Here is a 20,664-nt window from a genome sequence, read left to right as displayed (position 1 = left end):
CGTTCTGGGCTTTTATGGCCATTTTGGAGGTAAATAGTCTCAATACCGCCATTTGTCTAGCGTACATAAAAAGCAACGAGGAAAACATTCGTCATAACAGGTTTCCTTTTTAAAAGATGAATCTTGCCAAATCACCTTTAATGGCTGACGGCAACTAAATTGGGCGTTGCTTTATTTTCTTTCTTTCCTTTTTGTTCTTTTTTTTCAAAGGATATCATAAAAGATTAGTCATGGAGCTGAATGAAAAGCGCACCGGTGTTTTCATGAGACTTTCCCAACTTTACAACCGATGTCTCCAACATGTCTAAGGCGCTCCACCCAAGGCCGCGGACAAGCACACCCAGGGTAACATGAGGTTAGCCTATTGTAGCGCCGGTTCCATATTTGTTGCCTCAATAACTATTTGAAAACCTTCAACGGTAACGAAAAGGAATATGGCCAAGTGCAATATCAAATCATAGCTCGCTTAATTGTGCGCAAGTGCGTTTGTTTACTTTTTGTAACACACCGCTTTTTTTCCACATTAAAGGTCCGTGCTAACACAAGAAATGGAGGACGCCTCTATGAAAGTTAGCACACATAAGACAATTAGACAAAAAGGAACATCCGAGTGTCTTTTTATTCATTATTGTATATTTATTTAACTCGTGGCATCAAAGGCGGAAGCAGTTTTTTTTAAAGTTCTTTCCACTAAAATGCAAAGCTACCTACGTTAGCCGTAATCATACAGTGCCTTGCAAATTATTGGGCCCCCTTGCAACCTTTTGCCACATTTCAGGCTTCAAACATAAAGATATGAAATGGCATTTTTTTTTGTCAAGAATCAACAACAAGTGGGACACAATCGTGAAGTGGAACAACATTTATTGGAACTTTTTTTCACAACTAAAAAAAGGGAAAAGTGGGGTGTGCAATCTTATTGGGCCTCTGGATCTCTCTTATTGGATCTCTGAATGATCCAATGTTCTGCTAAGCAATACAATCCACCTGTGTGGAACCAAGTCTCCATATAGTTTATGTGGCAAAAGATTCAAGGGGGCCCAATACTTTTGCAAGGCACTGTATTGTAGCATTAGTCATGCGTTTCAAGGATTTTTCTTTTTACATTTTAAACTATGCAAAGACGGAAGCTAAGGATCATTTAAACGAATATTTACAAGTTTGGGGCCCGAGTTGGAAGAAGAAAAATAAAGTTTTCTTCAATTGGTGTTTTTTTTTTTTTTTTTTGCTTGGAAGGTCCTGACAGGCAAATAAAAAGTCCGATATGGTCTGTCCTTTTTTTGTCCAAGAAAAGCCGCCGATTGTTGATGCCGTTCAATGATTTACCCCCAATCACCATCTCGGTGTTTACCCTCCCTCTTGCGACACGGGCGCACGTGGCCGCCTCGCGATTGTTTTTAAAACGCCGGGCGCCCTTTTTGACATGAAATATGATTCGCGATAAGATTGATTTGTATTTTTGTCTAACTTCCGAGATAAGCCTCGCACGACCTTTGACACCGACCGACAAGGATGGTCGTTACACTCCTCGTCGCTACGTTAAGTTTTTTCACACGCGTCGATGTAACAAGTCAACAATGGGATAATAACACTAATCGGAGGCAACAATTTGATTACTACCAACTGAAAAATGTCACAGCTTGGGTTGACCCAATGTCATTTCCTTTGTATTTTCTCTACTGCTTGTCTTCATTAGACTCACAGAGACACGTGAGCTAGAAGCCATTGCGGTTATTGTCAAAAATAACCCAATTTTGGTCCAAACTTGTAGCAAGGAGCGTAATATGCGGAACGGTTGCTGCTTGGAATTGATGCGGATTTACGTGGCCAACGGATGCTAACAGCTTCGCGTTTGCTTACAACATTTAGCTCGTTGCAGACGTGCACATTTCATCGTGACGTCCTTGATCCATTGGTGAAAAGGACGCTTTGATCCATTCCTCTTTCGTCTAGAACCGCTTCATACAACAGAGAAAGTGCTTCTGAATGAATGTCTTTGCGTTGTGATATTATTTTGTTATTGAGGGTTTTTGTTGTTGTTTTGACTGAGAGTGGCTGCCTTTCCAGCAGCTCCTGTATTTAGTTTTTCGACTTCTTCCTTTCCTTTCCTCTTATTTTCATCACTTTGATGCTGTGAAATGCAAACTTCTCCAATGTGAGCTAATAAAGGCGAATCCAAAGCGTTTTTTTTTTTTTTTTCAAATTAAATAAGATAAAACAGTCTATCCAATTGACCCAAGTAGCGAGTCAGTCCATTTTAGGACCAAGATTGGGTTCTTTGTCTTTGTCTTCTTTTTTTTTGACCCGGCAGTTTGACAGCATTCATTTTTCCGTCCAATTTGGCCGAGATCTGCGTTGAAACAAGAATAGCAACGCACGGGGAGGATGTGGTGCGTGTATTGGCTGCAGATGGAGCCTTTTGTCTCCCACTCGGGTCGCGTCCCCTCCCCCTCCCCCACAAGGGGAGCCCCTGAGGTCAGGAGCGCGTAGCCATTAGCCGATTAGCATGATGATGTTAGAGGGACTCGGGGGCGGAACCAGCGCTCCATTTCCAATTGCATGCAGCTGCCAAAGAAGTGAAAGGGTGGTCACATGGGTGTGTGTGTGTGTGTGTGTGTGTAGCGCCATATGTGGAGCAAGTGTGTAGGTGTGAAGGGATCAGGCATGACATGGTCATATAACACAATCATGTTTGATGTCATCGGAAGGAAGGGGCGGCTTTGGAGGGCCTTGAATATTTTCATAAAGTACGCACGCACGCACATGATGGAAAGCCGTTGGAGATTGTATTCAATCTGGAAGGCTCATGTCCTTTTGACTCCAAAGTAGTACAGTGCGCTTGAATTGAAGTCCTCACGAGTTGAACATTTCTGCACGCCGGTGGGACATGTTTGGCATAGTGGCAAGACAACTACACGTAAGCAGCGGGCCTTCGCGACCGGGCCTTCGCGGCGACACAAGTGCAGGAGCCACAATGATTTTGTTCTTTGACAAATCGAGGAGTCCTGTGAAAAATACACATCCACTTGATGGACTTATTTAGCTCCCGAGCGAGTGCTATCAGTATCATGTTGACTTCTATGTTATGACATCTCGCTGGCAAATCTCTATCTGTCAGCTAGCTATCGAATCTAGCTAGCTAAATAGCGAGCTATCTATTAGCTAGCTGTCAAATCTATATCTATCAACTAGCTAATTAGCTATCTAAGCAGGGAAAAAAGGTGAAAAAGTAACATGGTCAAAGGTGGTTAAAAAAAGATTTTTTCCCTTATCCAACTGATGATCCCCATTGACACATGCGTGTGTGTGTGTGTGTGTGTCTACCGAGCTAGATAGGTATCTATAAAGTGTCCTTGAAAGCTTTGAAAGGCGCTTAAAATATAATGCATTGTTATTATTATCAGCTACCTAGCTGTCAAATCTATAACAGTTAGCTAGCTAGCCGTCAAATCTTTATCAGCTAGTTAGCTGTCGAATCTATAAGCTAGCTATCTGCCAAATCTATATCAGCTGGCTGATAGATTTGACAGGTAGCTATCTAGCTGATAGAAATTTAGCCAGCTAACTACATGATATACATGTTATAGCTATCTATCTAGGAGATAGATGGCTAACTATCTGGCTAGATTTGATTGCTAGCTAACTAGCTGATATAGATTTGACAGCTAGCTTGCTATCTACCTGAGAGATAACTAGCTATCTCACTAGATAGATTCGATAGCTTGCTAACTAACTAGCTAGGTGATAGATACAGATTTGACGGTTTGCTAGTTATTTAGCTAGATAGAGATAAAACTGTTGACAGATGCCTTTAGTTTAGACTGAAGGTGGGTTATACCCAGGACTGGTCGCCAGGCAGACACTCGACGTCTCAGTGGGAGAAGCGACATTAGAGGCGTGATTGGACTTTTTGATTTCCCCCCCCCCCGGCCCACTCGCCGGCGATCAACTTTTCAGAAGGCCGCGCAATGAATGCTTCCTGGGCGCATGGCTTGCATGTTTGAACCCGTCCTCGCGGGAAGTGGAAAGAACCGACACGTCTCGGGCGTGCGTCTTTGCATCTGGCTGCGCACCAGATGCGCTTCAGGTCGCTCGTAAAAAAAGAAAATGAAAGAAAAGAAAAGAAAGGAATCGAAACGCAGGTTGAACTCCAAGTGCTTTCTGTGATAAGCGTCCTTGACATTCCTCGTGATGAAATACAGCGACCGCTCGCAGTTGTCAGCCCCCCCCCCCCCCCGGTTTTCCCAGGCACGTCTCAGCGGTGAACGATTAATTCCCGATAACAATGACATGAGAAGGGGGGTTGCGGGGGGTCCGACTACAATACAATGCTTTTGGATTGCGTGAAATCAAAATGGCGGCCGTCGGACGGTTTCGACACCGCCGCGTCTCGAAGGGATCCTAAAAGTCGGAATCTGCTTCGTCTTCCAACCAAAGCAACGAAAAAGACAACAAAGACACAACGCTTCCCTTTGTTGTTGCAAGAGCCAAACTTCCTCCTGGGAGACGCGTCGCAGTCAACTCATTGATTCCTGAAAGGCGGCCACGACGCTGGCTGACAAACCGGCCAAATGACATTCACGTTATGGCTCGCTCGCTCGCTCTCTCTCTCTCTCTCTCTCTCGTTTTTGTGTTTGTTTTCTGAAATGATAAAAAAACATATTTGGTCAGCGCTGCTTGGCGAGGGCGGAGGTCCCCACCCCACCATGGAGTGTTTGGACAGTCTGACTCGTTCGAAATCTATCAATGATATGACATATACATACGGCCCCGCCCCCTTACACATCCTGATAACAAGTCGCAAGGGTGAAAAGTTTCTTGCGCGCGTGTGTGTGTGTGTGTGTGTGTGTGTGTGTGTGTGTGTGTGTGTGTGTGTGTGTGCGTGTGGCGTTCCTAATGAGCCTTAATGGCTTTGCTCTTTCGAACCCTAAGCAGCACTTTCAGGTGACTTTTCAAACCGAGCCGTGCCATTTCAGGTGCCCTTCTAGTATACGGGAATTGACCAGTTTAAATATAACAGCAAAACTTTATTTGTAAAGATTTGAAAACATGAATTCTATTCAAAATTGTTGTAGTGTTTTTTGTCATTTAAATTCTCTTTAGAACTCATCTTCAAAATATTGCTATTTTTTTTATCCATTCTATGCATATGTGGAACTGTCGCGGCTTGGAATTGAAGCGGATTTATGCGGGGCAGGAAATGTGAGACAATGGATGCTCACAGCTTCGTGTTTGCTTTCGTCGTGTAGCTTTTAATAGACGTGCACATTCCACCATGACGTCCCTGATCCACCGCTGAAAAGGACGCTTTGATCCTCTCCTCTTTCAACTAGAACCGCTTCATGTCACAAAGACGGTACAGAAAGTGCTGAAGAATTAATGACTCTCTGTGTCTTTGTGTTGTCATGTTATTTATTTTTTGTTTGTCGTTTTGACTTGAAGATGGCGCCGCGAGAGTGGCTGCCTTTCCGGCAGCTCCTGTTATTTGTTTTTCTACTTCTTTCTTTCCTTTCATCACTTTGCTGCTGCGAAATGTCCTTTTCTCCACTGTGAGACGAATAACGGTACATCCCATCCAATATAGAAATATGGAGGAAAAAAAAGTGAAAATGTCAGGCTAGTTGGACACATTTGGCTCCCGGCAAAACGAGCAGAAAGTCCTATTTTTTCACACGTTGAAAAATACAAAAGTTTCATCCGGATGGCAAAAGCGACGGATCTTTATTCCGGCAACGTGTGGCATTGAAAAGTGACCGATTGTTGCCTTGATGGACTTCAATGGCAAAAAAAAAACCCTAAACATTTTTGGCCAGCGCCCTACCTGCTCTCAAACACTTGCACACTGCAAGAATCCAAATCCTATCGGAGCTTTCGCACCCTGCCCGCCACCTTTTCCATGGCCACTAAATCCAGCAGACATCTAAACAGCTTCTTCCCCCGTCGGTCGCCATTCACTCTTTCGACAGGAACCCAAATATAATTGTATCGTGCCATGTTGCAATTGTTTTTAGGATGATACTAGTGCAGCGTGTTCAGGCAGGCGGCGCCAAATTTCTTCTCTCTTGGCCCCTAAAGATGATTGTGATTCTGAAATATGAATCGGCTGTCTTTTGGACTAGATTTGTAAATGAGGGTGTGCTGTTTTTAATCGAGGTCGAGCACACTTTTTGGTGGAATTAGGATGCCAAATAGAAACTTTTTACGTGGCATTCTGTTGTTCATCTTCTGTATTTTTCGGGTTGTCGCCGCTTGCGTTTTGTGACCCCACACGACTCACCTTTCGCTTGTATTTCACATTGCGTCTTTTCCGCGTCTGCCTATTTTTACGGCAGTGTTTGTTTCGTCCGTTTCGCGGCCCACCTGTACCTCTTATTCTTATTCTTCTTCCAGCCCTTTGTTACATTTTGTACTTCCGTAATTACTCTCACAACTTACTGTATTGTTCACGTTAATTAGTTTCTGTTGAACGTTTAGAAGTAATTATTCCGGGGACACATTTAATAGTCTCGTTTGTCAGGTTGATCCAAAAAAAAGTCACGTCGCAATTTCGTGCGAGACAAAATGTATCCTTGTTTCTTGTGTGCTATGATGAAATGAAACGACGCCTTTCATATTCAAATTATCACGACGGTTTCGCTGAGGAAATTTCACATGGCGTAGTCGCTCATTTAGCTCACGACAGCTGAATCGTTGACACACACAAAAAAAAAAACACGTTTCCATATCTACCCTCCATATCTAAAACTCTTAACGCAACCATCCACTAAAATAACTTTAAAGCATTCCTTGGCACCCGTTCTCATTGTCTCACTTATACAATCAATTCTCAGGCACATAGCGTCACTTAAAGTTGATTGTAAATTTTAGCACGTTTTTAAACACCAAAACTTTCCACCAAATACAATAACACCAGCGCTTTGTTACAGCTTCAGTTGTTGTTCAAGCACTATACAAATCAAGACGCGTGGATTATAAAAGACTCATAAATCACCCATATGATGAGCTTTGACTGCGTGCCGACGGCTTCTTTTTGTTCTGGAGTGGAATTTAGTTCTCGAATGAGTGGAATTTAGTTGTCGAGCAAAGTACTTGGAACTCATCACTTTATGAGTGCAGCAATGAGACTTTTGCACGCATTCAAAAAACAGATTGCAAGGTTGCTCAAAAGACTTTGCCGTCTGTATTTTGTAATGCCGATCATGTTAAAAGCTCAAGATTGCAATCGTCGGGCCTCCAAAAAACACACAATGTGGCTTGTGTCACATAATGCGCCTATGCGCAAAAACACATTTGAGTTCGGATCATTTCTTGATTTGGGGTGATGCAACCTCCATTGGCGAAAGAATCGTCCGCTAGCTTCATGCTAACACATAATGAGAGATGCTATTGAAAGGCTAGCGGTTAGCATCGATGGTTGCGGTTTTTTACCAATTGGAAGGGTGGACCGAGAAGATAACAATTATCACAAGCGTGTGGATTTCGTCTCTATGAAATTTAGTGTTCAAAATTTAAAAAAAACACGATCTTTAAGAATTTACTGGGTCACATACTGTGGTAGGAGACGACGATGACGACGAGGACGTTTTTTCTTCTTCTTCGTTGGTATTTTCATGACTCCATTGTATTAGACTGCCTTCCGGGGGCCATTTGGCGCAAAAGTCACCAAGAGGAGAAACACAACAATCATCATAAAAATAATAATATATAAGCGCCTTTCAAAACTCTAAAAGGCCTCTTTACTGTCACAGGATATTTTTTTCTGCCATTAACTCTTCAACAGTAGCCAAAATGGAACTGTATAGTGCCACTTACCTACTTTTTTGATGATGATACTAGTGCAGCGTGTTCTACCGGAAACAAATTCCTTGTGTGTTCTACATACTTGGCAATAAAGATGATTCTGATTCTGATTCTGATTCCAGCATCAGGGAAAATGCCTTACAATTAGTTGTTTTACGTTACTATTAAAAAACAAGATGACAACAATACGTTACTATTTTACATTAAAGAAACAAAACAAGATGGCAACAAGCTATTTTTCTCAAGCATGTGTCCATTTTTGGGACGGGGGGGGGGCGAGAACAAAATTCCATTCATTTCAATGAGGCAACAGATATCAATGTTTAGAGTTAGCGACAAGAATTTCCAAAGCACCGCTGTAATATCAACGCAACAAAAAACACTACAATGCCACTTGCAACTTTTAATGGACTTTGTTGAAATCCTCTACTTTGTTGAAATCCTCTACTTTTAGGATGTCATGGGGTCATTACAAAGCTCATAGCAATATGTTCTATTCTGAGAAAATCGGGCAGGGTTGACTTGGATGGGAATGCGCGTGTATGTGCGTGTGCGTGTGCGTGTGTGTGTGTGTGTGTGTGTGTGTGTGTGTGTGTGTGTGTGTGTGTGTGTGCGTGCGTGTGTGTGTGTGCGTGCGTGTGTGTGTGTGTGAATGCGTGGGTGCGTGCGTGCGTGCGTGCGTGCGTATGTCTATCTGGGCCTCCCCGTGGTCCTTCTATTGGTCTTCTGGGTGGGTGGTCTGTTCCAAGAGAGGAGCATTTGGAAATATTACACCTACCCACACACACAAGCAAAGTGGGAATGACACTAACGCAGCACAGCGGCGGACGGAGCAGGCCCTCGCAGGCCCTCGCAGGCATTTGCAGGCGTTTGCAGGCGCTCGCCGTCTTCCAGATGTGTGACGTTAATTTGCTCCATGCACAAACATGAACCGGTAGCTCCCACTCACTCATCACCGCTTTGTGTGCGCGTGTACGTCCGTGCGGACAAATGAAAGTGTGTGAAAGTGGGCTTATGTTTAACAGAGAAATACCGGGTTTTTGGAAAAAGCAGTGGTGGAAAGTGGTCTTTTATTCAAATAGATATATTCCGGTATCTATATTCATACCTGTCAATCGGCCGTATTTTGCCGTATTCTGGACGATTTTTGAAAGTTTGTACGGGAAACGCAAACATTGTTAAATATCATTTGGAGATATTTTAGATTCCGTTTTCGTCATTAAACATGAGAGGTCATGTTAATGACTGGCCGAAAGGAAAAGAAGAAGAGTCATGTTAAGCATCACAAATATCGCTAGTGGTTAAAAAAAAGAGAGAGAGAGGTGGACCACCGAGAAAACAAGTTCGTGCGGAAATGTCTTGAGAAGTAAAGTTCCGGTCAAGTGGAATTTTATGTCGAAACCAGTTTAATGAAACATTTTAACGGTTTTTTTTGCCGTCATATCCGTCGTATGTTTTATAAACATTATACATCGTAAGAACACAAATTGAGTGGGATGGGAAATTGGAATCTTTTTTTTTTAATTTGTCCACGGCAAAAAAAAGCCACAAAGTGTTGGTGTAATGTTCGCTCAAAATGATGCTAGTTTCGTTAGCCTACCGATAGCATTTCGCATGATGGTTTTTTTTTAAAGTTTTATTAGTATTTTTTTGCAAGACAAAGTGATGTTAACTTTTTTTAAGTCAATGAGTTGAAACTGTACTTTTCCCTCTTTTTTAATAAAAAAAATAAAGCTTATAAATGTACTCAAACCTTGCATCTACGTGTGAGGCTGGCTCCTTCCCACTCAGAGGTGATAGCGAAGGTGAGAGGATGATGGGAAAAGCGTCCACTCTGACCCGGGGTCCATCATCAGAGGAGGAGGAGGAGGAGAAAAAACAGGGGGGGGGGGGGTCATGAAAGACGGACAAAGTGAGGAGGTGGACGAAGAAAAATGAAATCAGAAGAGCGGAGGAGGAAAAAGACGGAAGGAGTTGATTGGCTCCCCCCTGAGATCTTTTTGTTTAGATAGTTCCTCGCTTCATCTCTTTTTTTTTTTTTTTTTTTTTTTTTGGGGGGGGGGGGGGGGGACGACATCTGAGGTACATTACAGCAGCCGGCCCTGAGTCACCTCTCGGATTTAAACCAAGAACATATGCGCCGTGTGTGCGTGTACGTTGGGATTTCCCCCCGCGCCGTTCCCACAGTGCCGCTGGACTTGTTATTTTCTTGTCCATTGTCTCACGCTGTGATATAAAAGGCTGATTGTTTGCCGAGCCGCCGGGGTGGGTGCTGCTGCAGGTTGGACGGGACCACGGGACGCCCCCCCAGCCACAAACATGCAGCCTTCCCCCAATTCAACATTCAAAAGCATTTTCACTCGCTGCCGCGGAGGTCTTCAAGACGCTCATCACCTGCATCGCAAATGAGCACCGATTTTGAGTCGAAGACTAAGATTTGGACAAAGGCCTCTCAGTTGAGAAAGGCCAACGTGAGGCACGGTGCTTCTTTCATCAAACAATCAATACACAAATACATCAAGAAAAGATGCACCCAAATAAATAAGTGCCTTGCATGCCGGGTCCGAGAGGACAGTAATTTCATCTGTGCTGTATGTCATGCATATTAGCATATTTCACAATAAAGCTGACTTTGATAAATAAAAATAAATATTGAAATAATTAACCAGTTAGACAGCTAGATATCCAGCTTGATCGATAGCTAGCTATTAGCTATCTATTGGCTAGTTTGCTATCTACTTGAGTTACGTACTTCCGTCATGAGTGAACGCTGGCGCGTGTGGCTGCCGCTGCTCACCCACAGATAAAACTTATCCTGTGACTGTAAAGTGACCTTGTGAGTTTTGAAAGGTGCGTATAAATGAAACGGATTATTGTAAATAAATGAATGAATAAAAATAAATACATGATAAAAAAATAACAAAAAATAAATAGAAATAAATATGATGAATACATGAATACAAATAAACAATAAATACATACTTAAATAACAGAACAAATAAATAAATGAATCACTAAAAATAAACACACAAATAAAACAATTAATAACTGACCAGATAAATGAATACAAATAAACAATAAATAAATAAATAAATACTGAACAAATAAATACAGGGATAAAAATAAACACATGAATAAAAATACATTAATTAACAGATAAATACATGAATAATATAAATAACTAAATAAAAATCCACATTCATGCTGGATCAACTTTGTGTGTCTTGAGGCAAAAAAAATAACTAAATAAATATATAAGACAAAACACCACAAGACATTTGGAAAAGTGTCAGTTTATTGTTTTTTTTTTAATGATTATTATGAGGTTTTCACTCAGTTGGAGGCAAAAAAACAACTTTGTCTTTGGAACGTTAAACGAACAAAAGAGAAAAAAGGTTGAAAACAAGATTTGCATGACAGAAATTGACATGAAAACATTTTTGAATGCGGGGCAGCAAACCTTTTTTGTACCCCTTTGTTTACAAAAAAACAAAGTATTTACAGTGCATCAAGCAACATGTATTTATTTACATTAAGGCATTATTATTATTATTATTATTATTATTTTTGCTGTGGCAGAAGAAGCCGAGTGACCGTGACGAGAGCAACCCCACAAATAAATAATCAGATGCTAGTCTCTGGATGCTACCTGCTGTGAGTCAACAAACACACACACACACACACACACACACACACACACACACACACACACACACACACACACACACACACACACACACACACACACACACACACACACACACACACACACACACACATACTTTGGACTGTTTGGATGTCATTTTTTGTTGCAAAAAAAAAAAAAAAAAAGGAAAAACAACAAGAAATGAAAGAGCACTGTGATTGTTTGAAAGTCTCAGTGCAACATAGCTTTGCTATCACAAATTTCAAGACAAACAAGGTTGAGGACATTCAGGCACTTTCAGGAAGGTTTAGGGGGATGTTGATGGGAAATTTGATTTCAAAAATTAAAAAAGGGTTTGGGAAGACGCGCAGCAAAAAAAAAGTCGACGAGAGTGTTTTTCAAGCTACTCGTGTTTGTGTCCGCTTCGCTAAAAGACCAAATGAATAATTGATCAGCTAATTGCTACGCTTCAGCAAAGTCCCTCGTTGAATGAAGAAAAACAAAATCCTTCTATCAACCCGCCTTGCATCCTGCATCCATCTCCAGGCATCTTTTTTTTTTTCCTTTTTACGTGCGAGCAAAAAAAAAGATTTGGTGGAAAGACAAAGAAAAAGAGGAGAATGGCGATATTCCAGTTGGAAGGAAGTCCCAAAAATCAAATATGGCAAGACGAGTTTCTGCACATTCATTCAGCACGACTCGTGTTTGGGAGTCACAAGGCAGGCTACGCCCCGGATTGGTCGCCAGCCAATCGTTAGGTGCATAGACGTGATTCACAAAAAGATTTCGTGATCACTAATTTGAATAGCTGATCGTTTCTGATCATCTAAGCCAGCTAGATATTAGCTAGTTAATAGATGGATAGCTAGCTAGCTAGCCTGCTATATAGCTAATAGCTAGCTCTATCTAGATAGCTAGTTAGCCAGCTAGATAGCTAACATATAGCAAATAGATGGCTAGATTATTGAGTGAGTGATGAGTGGACAGAATTTAGGGGGGTCAAGCAAGTTTCCAAGCAAAGGAGTGAAAAGTGCGGTTCCGATGACCAATTGGCGCCGTCGCGTAGCGTCGTCGTCGCGTAGCGTCGCTTCCCTTCTTTCGCCTCATCTCTTAAGACCAAAAACATTTTGCGTTGGTCAAGCAAGACATTTATTGTCACCCGGCTTGACTGACTTATTGCTTATTCGGAGGACATTGGAAGAGCAATTCGGGAAGGAAAACAAAAACACACTGACAATATTCAACGATTTCATGAAAAATAGCGTCAACGCTGGCTTTTTGAACGTCTCGGTTCTCACCCAATTTGGTTTTTGACCCAAAATGTCACTTTTTCTTATGCCTCGGTTTACAACCGAAAATGGGTTCTCGAGCGCACCCGGAACGCACCGCCGGACTCCATTTTCCTTCACGTCACGTGCGTCAGTATCGTTCCATCAAAACATCTTTTAGCTTTAGCTGGTTGAGATCTTTGCAAAGATCTTTGTATTCTTCAATCACAATTCAAATTAAAGACTGATGGCTTATCGTGGAAAATGTTTCAAAGAGGTTTCTGGAAGGGATTGAGCAAAATCAAGGTCATCTCCAATCGTCAAAAGTCGAATAAATCAGGAGGGCCGTGCCATGAAATCAGCCTTTAGTGTCAATATTTCATCGTTTCTTTAAATAGCAAGCTTGCTATTTGCTATCTAGCTAGCTATTGGCTAGCTTGCTATCTATTGGAGTGACTTCCGGCTTCCGGGGGGCGTGGCTGCCGCTGCTCCCCCACGGAAAAGACTTCTCCTGTGACTGTAAAAGTGACCTTGAGAGTTTTGAAAGACGCTTAGAAATGAAATGGATTATTATTATTCTTGTTATGGTGGAAAAGCCAGTTTTGACTGTATTTTTCAAAATCATACAGCGTCACCGTCGATCAGCGCTGCGATGACGACTGAATTAGGAATTTATTGGCCCCAACAGCCATTTGTGCAGACAAAATTACAAAGATGAAAAAAAACACACCTTACACACATTTTTAGTAAAACAAAAAACAAACAAGGAAAAAGAGAGGCAAAGAGGCCAAGACAAGCAAAGCAAAGCAAAGCAGCAGCGGCAGCGGCATTGACACAATTTGGAGTCTTGAATGCACCTGCCGCGCACCTTCTTCGGAATGTGGGAGGAAACGCTACGAGAACACGCTAACGCCGCCCTGGTGGTCGGACGCCGGTAAGACTCCCATCCCGAAAGCCACAAGTCGGGTTTTTTTTTTTTAAGTGCCATCGTTCCACTCGTCAAACCACTGCCCAAGTTTTTGTTTGTTTGTTTGTTTTGGGGGAGAGGGGGGGGGGGGTCTGGACAAAGTGCGTCTGACGTTTCCAGTTTTTGTTCCCGCTTCACTAAGAGGACTTGGTGAGGAATACCCCCCCCCCCCCCCCCCACCCCAAAAATGAAGAAAACAATCCCCCCCCCTCCCTCACCGGCCCCGTCAACGAGCGACAAGGCCTTAGTTCTGGTGCCTCTTCATGTGCAGGGCCAGGTGGTCCGAACGGGAGAAGGAACGCGAGCACACGGCGCACTGGAAGGGCTTGGCGCCCGTGTGCTTGCGGTAATGGCGGGTCAGCTCGTCCGAGCGGGCAAAACGCCAGTCGCAGCTGTCCCACGTGCACCTGTAGGGCTTCTCACCTGGTGGGCAAAGGTCAAAAGGTCAGGAAGGAGAGGAACACCACCGGGTCAAATATGCTCAAGTCATCTTCTTTGTTTGATTCATCAGCAATCAGACAACAGAACAAAAAATGGAGGTACTTTTTGGCCTGCCGAGATATATATATATATATTTTTTTTTTTTCAAAATAAAAGGATAAAACACCGATGGAATAAAAAAAGATACAATTAACGTCATCGTGTAAGTATGTCCTTCAGTTCTTCATTCAAGTAAAAAAATTAATAAAATATACAGACTCTAAAATGTAAAAGAAGATTTGATCAATAAAAAAACATTCAGAATTTTCACATTTTATTTTTTACTAAAAGATTCAAACAAAAAAATACATGATTCATTATTTTCATAATCTTTTATTTACAAAAAAAGTGTTAATTTTTTTTTCAAAAAAATACATGATTCATTATTTTCATAAAATTTTCCATTAAAAAAATGTGAATTTTTTTCAGAGATGCAAAAAAACTACATTTTCAGAATATTTTATTTCCCAAAACCATTTTTGTCAGTTTATTTCAAAAATATGCAAAAAAAATACTAGATTAATTATTTTCATAATATTTTATAATGTATTGTGTGTATATATATATATATATATATATATATATATATATATATATATATATATATATATAAAAAGTAAGACTCACTGCGAGCATGGACGAGGACATACGTGTAACAAAGTCTTTGATGTGGAATGGCGGTGACTAAGTCACAGATTAAGCCGGAACAGGAAAAACCAGTTCGCTTAGTTGGCTTCATCGGCATGTTTGCTCGATGCTCTTATAGTACGCGGCGTACTATTGATGACATTTAATCTTATTATGAGTATTTATGTCATCTAATTTACTTGAAAAAAGGTTACCGGACAGGAAGTTGTCTGAATCTTAAAAAAAAAAAAAAAAAAAAAAAAGGCTAACAGATTAGCGGTGAGCGAGCGGAAAAACACATATAAGGCATTAGCATCGACGCTTGTGCTAACAAAAGGCAGGGGAGGCCTTCGCCGACAACATCAATGCTGGAAGGCTTTTGCTGAGACACGATAAGGATCAATACAATACAATACATATTGATTATGATGTCATTATCTTGGATTTTGCTAATTTTGGACAGATTATTGGCCATTGATCGGAATGATTGGACATCTTTGTCTCTCTCTTTTTTGCGAGCGGGTCGTAATGGGTTGATAACATTCTACAGTTGTTTTGCTTGTATTTTATTGATTATTGTTGTCTGCTTTTGAACATAGGAGGGAGGGAGCGTGCAGAGGAAACAAGGAATTACCCTCCTCAGCCCCCAATGTTGATGGAGATTAGAGGGGAACTCCCGCGGGGACGCAAACGCATTAGGAATCATCTCATCCACATTAGGGGCAGGCGGATGGATGTGTGTGTGTGTGCAAGTGTGTGTGTGTGTGTGTGCGCAGTCAAGCGTCGGAATAAGAGCGGCGCATGGACTCACAAAAGGAGAGGCGACCAGGGAACCGCGTGGGGGGGGGTGATGGAAGAAAAATGGAGTGAAAGCTATCAAGAAGAGTAGACAGCCGCATCCCCAAAGGGCTTGCGGGTGTCTTTGCGCATGCCAGCAATGTTTGATTGCCGTGTTCCACGTCGTCCCCATTCCACTCCACTAAGGTGTGTGTTGTTTGTTAGCCTGCGTGTGTGTGGAATGTGTAGATATCAACAGAAGCTTTGTTTAGTTAGCTGCTTCAAGGTGGGGCCACCACCCCCTCCCCAACATGGCTCCCCCAGCCGGCCTTGCTTGCTTGTTTCTTCTGCTCGTCCAAACTAACAATGGGGACCAACCAACCAAACAAGGGAGGAAGCGTGGAAGCAAAAGCGAGCCCTCGAGGGCGCTCGCTTCAAACCACGACACCCCCCAAGGCCAACTGGAAGGCTAATTGCCATCCTTCAAGGTGTTATAATAATTATAAGACAGTATTTTACGGTGCATAAAGCGCACCACCAATGAATGTTGTTTTTGCCATATATACCTTCAATGTACGAAAACATGTTTTTCAAATCTAATATGCAAGTAGCGTATAAGGCGCACGCCCCCAATGAATGTCGGTTTTGAGCCTTTTACTAAGCGAGTTGCTTGTTCTGTAGCCACAAAGGGACATAGGTCTTCCTGTGCCGGTCCCAAGCCCGGATAAATACAGAGGCTTGTGTCAGGAAGGGCATCCGACGTCAAAGCTTGGCCAAAACAAACATGCCGATCAAACCTCTCAAGATGGAGGACGCTGATTCGCTGCGGCCACCCCAACAAGGGAAAAGAAGAAGAAGATATAAGGCGCACCTTCAATGAATGTTCAATGTTTTCCACATGTAAGGCAGCCCTTATGCATACAAGGCGCAGGCTCATCTTTTCAAGAAAATGAAGGCTTGAATGAAAAATGGATATTTCATGATCGTTGGGAATGATGACATCATAGCATCGTCAAGTCCGTATTGCGCAATCTTTTGAAAGGTCTTTCCACCTCCAAAATTAAAGATAATGAAAACAAATTTTTGAAATTGGCATTCAAGAAAAATCTGTTATAGATTGAAATTTAGCACGGGGTGGAAAAACTCACCAAGCAGCTCTCGACGAAGCGACTTGCTACTCGCTAAGCTAGCGGAAATACTTTGAGTATCATTGCCCCCCCCCCCCCCCCATCACACATCCACCTGTTTTGATGCAATGATATCTTTGGGCAGATGATGCGGAATGTTGCCACGGGCTACTTTTACACACGTCCAAACGCCTGCCAGGAAGACAAAAATCTGCCCGGCAACCAACGGGGTGCCGGCCTCGGACGCCGAAATTTGAGTCGGGGGCTCATTTCTTTTTCCCGAGCGATTTTTATTATTATCATCATCGTCGTCATGATCGGAGAGACGGTCGGACGGTCTTACCCGTGTGGGTCCTGAGGTGGGCTTTCAGATGGGACGATTTGGTGTAGACCTTCTTGCAGCCTGTCGGGAGACAAACGGAAAGCCAATCACTCACCGCTATCGTGTCGTCAAAACGACCGCTTAGAAGGACATGTCAAAAATGATTTGTGAATGACGGACGCAGGCGCTGATGTTTTTTTCTACCGTTGACCACCCTCAAATTAAACCTGAAAATAAGTCGCAAGCAAATATGGTGCGTCGGCATTTGGTCGTTACGCTGCGCGTAAATGGCCGACATCATCATCACAAGTTAGGGCCAAGGCTAAATGCTTTTAAATCCCGCTCAAAATTATTCCCACCCACCCCACGACCTTACTTAGCCCTAAAGATGGTTTGGAATATTTATAGGACCAAAATGTTCCTAAAAAATATCCTGTTGTGGCACTTATTCTTCGATGGGTCTTAAAAGTCAATATTGTGTGAGTTCCGCAATTTGAGTGACAATGACAAAAAATTCCCAACCAATTTTGGCAACATTTGCATGGCCAACGGCGCAATGTCTCCTAACATCACGTTTTCCAGTTAAAAATGGAGGCATAAAAATATATATATGTGTATACCAACAAGCGACTACAGAACAAACAGGTCCAACCACACACGTCCTCGTTATTGTCCCCATTAAAACAATGAATATTAGCAAACCTGGTACCCCCCCCCCCCCGAACTAAGTCTTGTCAATTTTGGCCAGTCTCTCGTTGACACGTGAGAGCGCTTCGCATCATTTGAATGTAAAAGACGTGCGCAAACACGCTAACCGGGAGGTCCCACGTGACTAAGCCCACTTTCTTTCTTTTTTTTTTTTTACACGCTGACGCTATTCGGCTTGCAAGTCGCTGCACATCGAGGAGCTCCGGCGAGAGTGTCAGATGATTACATTTAAAAAAAAACAACAACAATTGGGGGGCGGGGGGTATCAAACGATTCCAATGAACCAACGCAGCTCGTTAACCGTTTCAGCCGGGAGCCTTTGCACTGGCAAAACCGGCTGGCTGAATTAACGCAAACGCGCCATAGCTTCGTCCGAACAGTCGCGTCTTGAAAAGCACAAAACCATCTGTGAGAAGCCACTGACGACTGACGACTGACGACTGCGCTCACAAATCGGGAAAACACAAAGAGAAGGAAATCAACATTTCGGAGAGAAAAACCGAAATAAACAAAAGAAAGTGTCCAAACAAGTTGTCGTCACTTATCAGTTCAACAAAATGTCGACGGCGCAAAAAAAAAAAAAAACAACAACAACAACAACAGCAACAGCAGCAACTGTGATCTGGAGACGCGCCAAATGAGGCAATTTTGGAGGCAATTTGTGTGGGTAAGACTGCTCGGGCGTTAACAAAATGGTCCCATTTGTAAGATTGTCAGGATGTTTGGATCTGCAATGTGAACAGGTTCCACGTTTTACGACAAACGAGATGATAAAAATCGGCCGGCGCCCAAGATGGTCTTGGAGATGCATCCGTTACCGGCAAGAGAGTGTGACAAAACGATCACGTTTGTCAGGAGGCGTCGCGTCCTGACAAACGGCCAACAAACAATCACGTAGCTCACAATCGTCTGCCGGAAACTATTTGTATCAAACGAGACACTTTTTTTTACGATCAAACGATCGTCGCACACCACGCGATAATCCCTCACCTTCTTAGCAAGTTGACATTTTGCGCGCCAAGTAGTCAAATGACAGACATTCGGTCATAGGACCGGTCGCAAAAAGCACACGTTTGTCCACCGATCCGTTACCATGACAACAGGCGTGCGATTTCCTTTTCTTTCTTTTTTTTTTTTTAAATGTCCTACCTGGATAATCACAATGGTGGATCCGTCGCTTCTCCAAATCGGGGTTGTTCCTGCGGTTGTAGCGGGCGCCGGCGAGGGCCGGCGGGGCGGGCGGCGCGCCCGAAGCCGGCGGCGCCAAACTTTCGGAAGCCGGTCCCCCCGCCATCTTGGACGCGATGGTGGCCGCGTACGAGGGCGGCGGCGACATGGTGTGCAGAAGTTCCTTCTGCCCGTCGGGGCTGCCCGGCTGCGAGCTGGGGGGCGACGGCGGCAGGTAGGCCGCCTGCTGCTGCTGCTGCTGCGGGAAGAAGTGGGCGTAGGGGGCGCCGCCGCCGCCGCAGAAGGACGACTCGGCGTGATCGGGTCGGGGGCTCCGGAAGGGCGGCCGGACGGCGCACGGGTGCGGATGCTGCTGAGGGTTGGGACGATGGTGAGCGTCCACGCCGTCGCCGTGGTGATGCTCCAAGCCCGAGATCAAAAGCTGGAAGAGCGAAGCGTCGGCGCCGCGCCGCCGTCGTCGTCGTCGTGCTGCCGCCGGAAGGGCGCCGGCGACGACATCTCCCGCTTGATGAAAACCTCCGGCAGGGTTTGGCCGCCCGCCTGATTGAAAGCGCTGGTGAAGTCGGGCAAGCCCGCCGCGTCGGACTCCGCCCGCAGGTTCTGCGAGAAGCACGCCGGCGCCGTTTCCGTCTTGATCTGGAGCAGGTCCCCCCCGCGGGGCTGAGGGGGGCGCGCCGGATGGCCCAAAGCCGACTTGGGGTAAGCCGCGTCGGGCAGGAAGACGTTCATGTTGAGGGTGTAAGGGGCCTCGCCCAAAAACTCAGCTGCCGCCGCCGCCGCCGCGTCGTCTCTTTGGCTTTTCAGACTGTCCGCAAGTGGTTCTGCGGAGAGATAGCGGTCCATCTCGCATTTTGCCTGGACCAATCACATGTGGGAAAAAAGACAACCAAATGAAGAGGCTCTTTCCGATGAGGAAGCGTTTCTGCTTCTCCGCTTGATTGGCGCGTCATCACAAAGACATTTATCAAGTAGGCATCGATAGGCGGTCGCCACATTCCCACTGTGCCCGCAAGGCTCAACTTAGAAACGCGCTTTCGACGGCTATGACTTTGCACATTTGCTCGCAGAAAAGGGGGAGAGGAGAGAGCACAAGACCCCAGTTTAGCTTCCGTGCACTGCAGTAGTCGGGGGGCATCAAGGGGGGCATCGGCGGGGCTGGGGTGTTCTAAGCTATCCCGAGCGGCTGTTCCGCCTTCCCCCTTAAAGACCGACGCTCTTTGCGGTCAAGAGTTAGCCGGGGGACTGGGCCAGTTGTCGCCAACCGACAACTGCTCGCCAAGTGGCTTCGTTAGCACAAGGCAAAAAATCAAATAAAAACGACTAGCGTGCTCGTCGCAAATGTTTCACGATCAATTGAAATAAAAAACAAGGGTTGAAACGTAGTAACAGGCCGGTTCGGAAAAACAGCCGCCACGCCCATAGAACCCCCAAACGCAATCGATCACAATCCGCGAGTTTTGTTTCTTTTAATACCTGCGCGTAGACTCCTTGTCCGCTTCGGTCCGACTCGCTCATCCTGAACTCCAAGCCGAAGTCGTCCGGGTGGAATCCGAGCGGCAAGAACGCCTTGTGCAAGGGGTAGAAGGGCTCCTCGTGCCCGCCGCCGCCGCCTCCGCCTCCGCTCATCGCTAACGTCGCGGCCATTCGGCTCCCCAAAAGGAGGAAGAGGGAAAACAACAAACCAAACAAGACGAGAACCACTCGAAGCGATCACCCCAAAAAAAAAAAAATCCACAAAGAGAAGGAGGAGGAGG

The 20,664-nt window shown here is 44.2% G+C and overlaps 1 protein-coding gene across 1 annotated transcript; it reads right to left on the bottom strand.

Moving 5' to 3' along the window:
* Window positions 1-12,582: 12,582 nt before the first annotated feature.
* Window positions 12,583-20,554, bottom strand: klf5a (Kruppel like factor 5a). Its single transcript, XM_089012792.1, is given in 5 exon segments — window positions 12,583-14,104; window positions 17,036-17,095; window positions 18,872-19,355; window positions 19,358-19,765; window positions 20,384-20,554. Coding segments are annotated over 5 exon segments (1,302 nt in total). The 3' UTR covers window positions 12,583-13,925.
* Between the last annotated feature and the right edge of the window lie 110 nt (window positions 20,555-20,664).

This window comes from Hippocampus bargibanti, linkage group LG13 (genome assembly GCF_051943395.1).
Source record: "Hippocampus bargibanti isolate YZ-2025 linkage group LG13, ASM5194339v1, whole genome shotgun sequence".
Taxonomy (NCBI): Eukaryota; Metazoa; Chordata; class Actinopteri; order Syngnathiformes; family Syngnathidae; genus Hippocampus; species Hippocampus bargibanti.
This window is presented reverse-complemented; position numbering and strand designations above follow the sequence as displayed.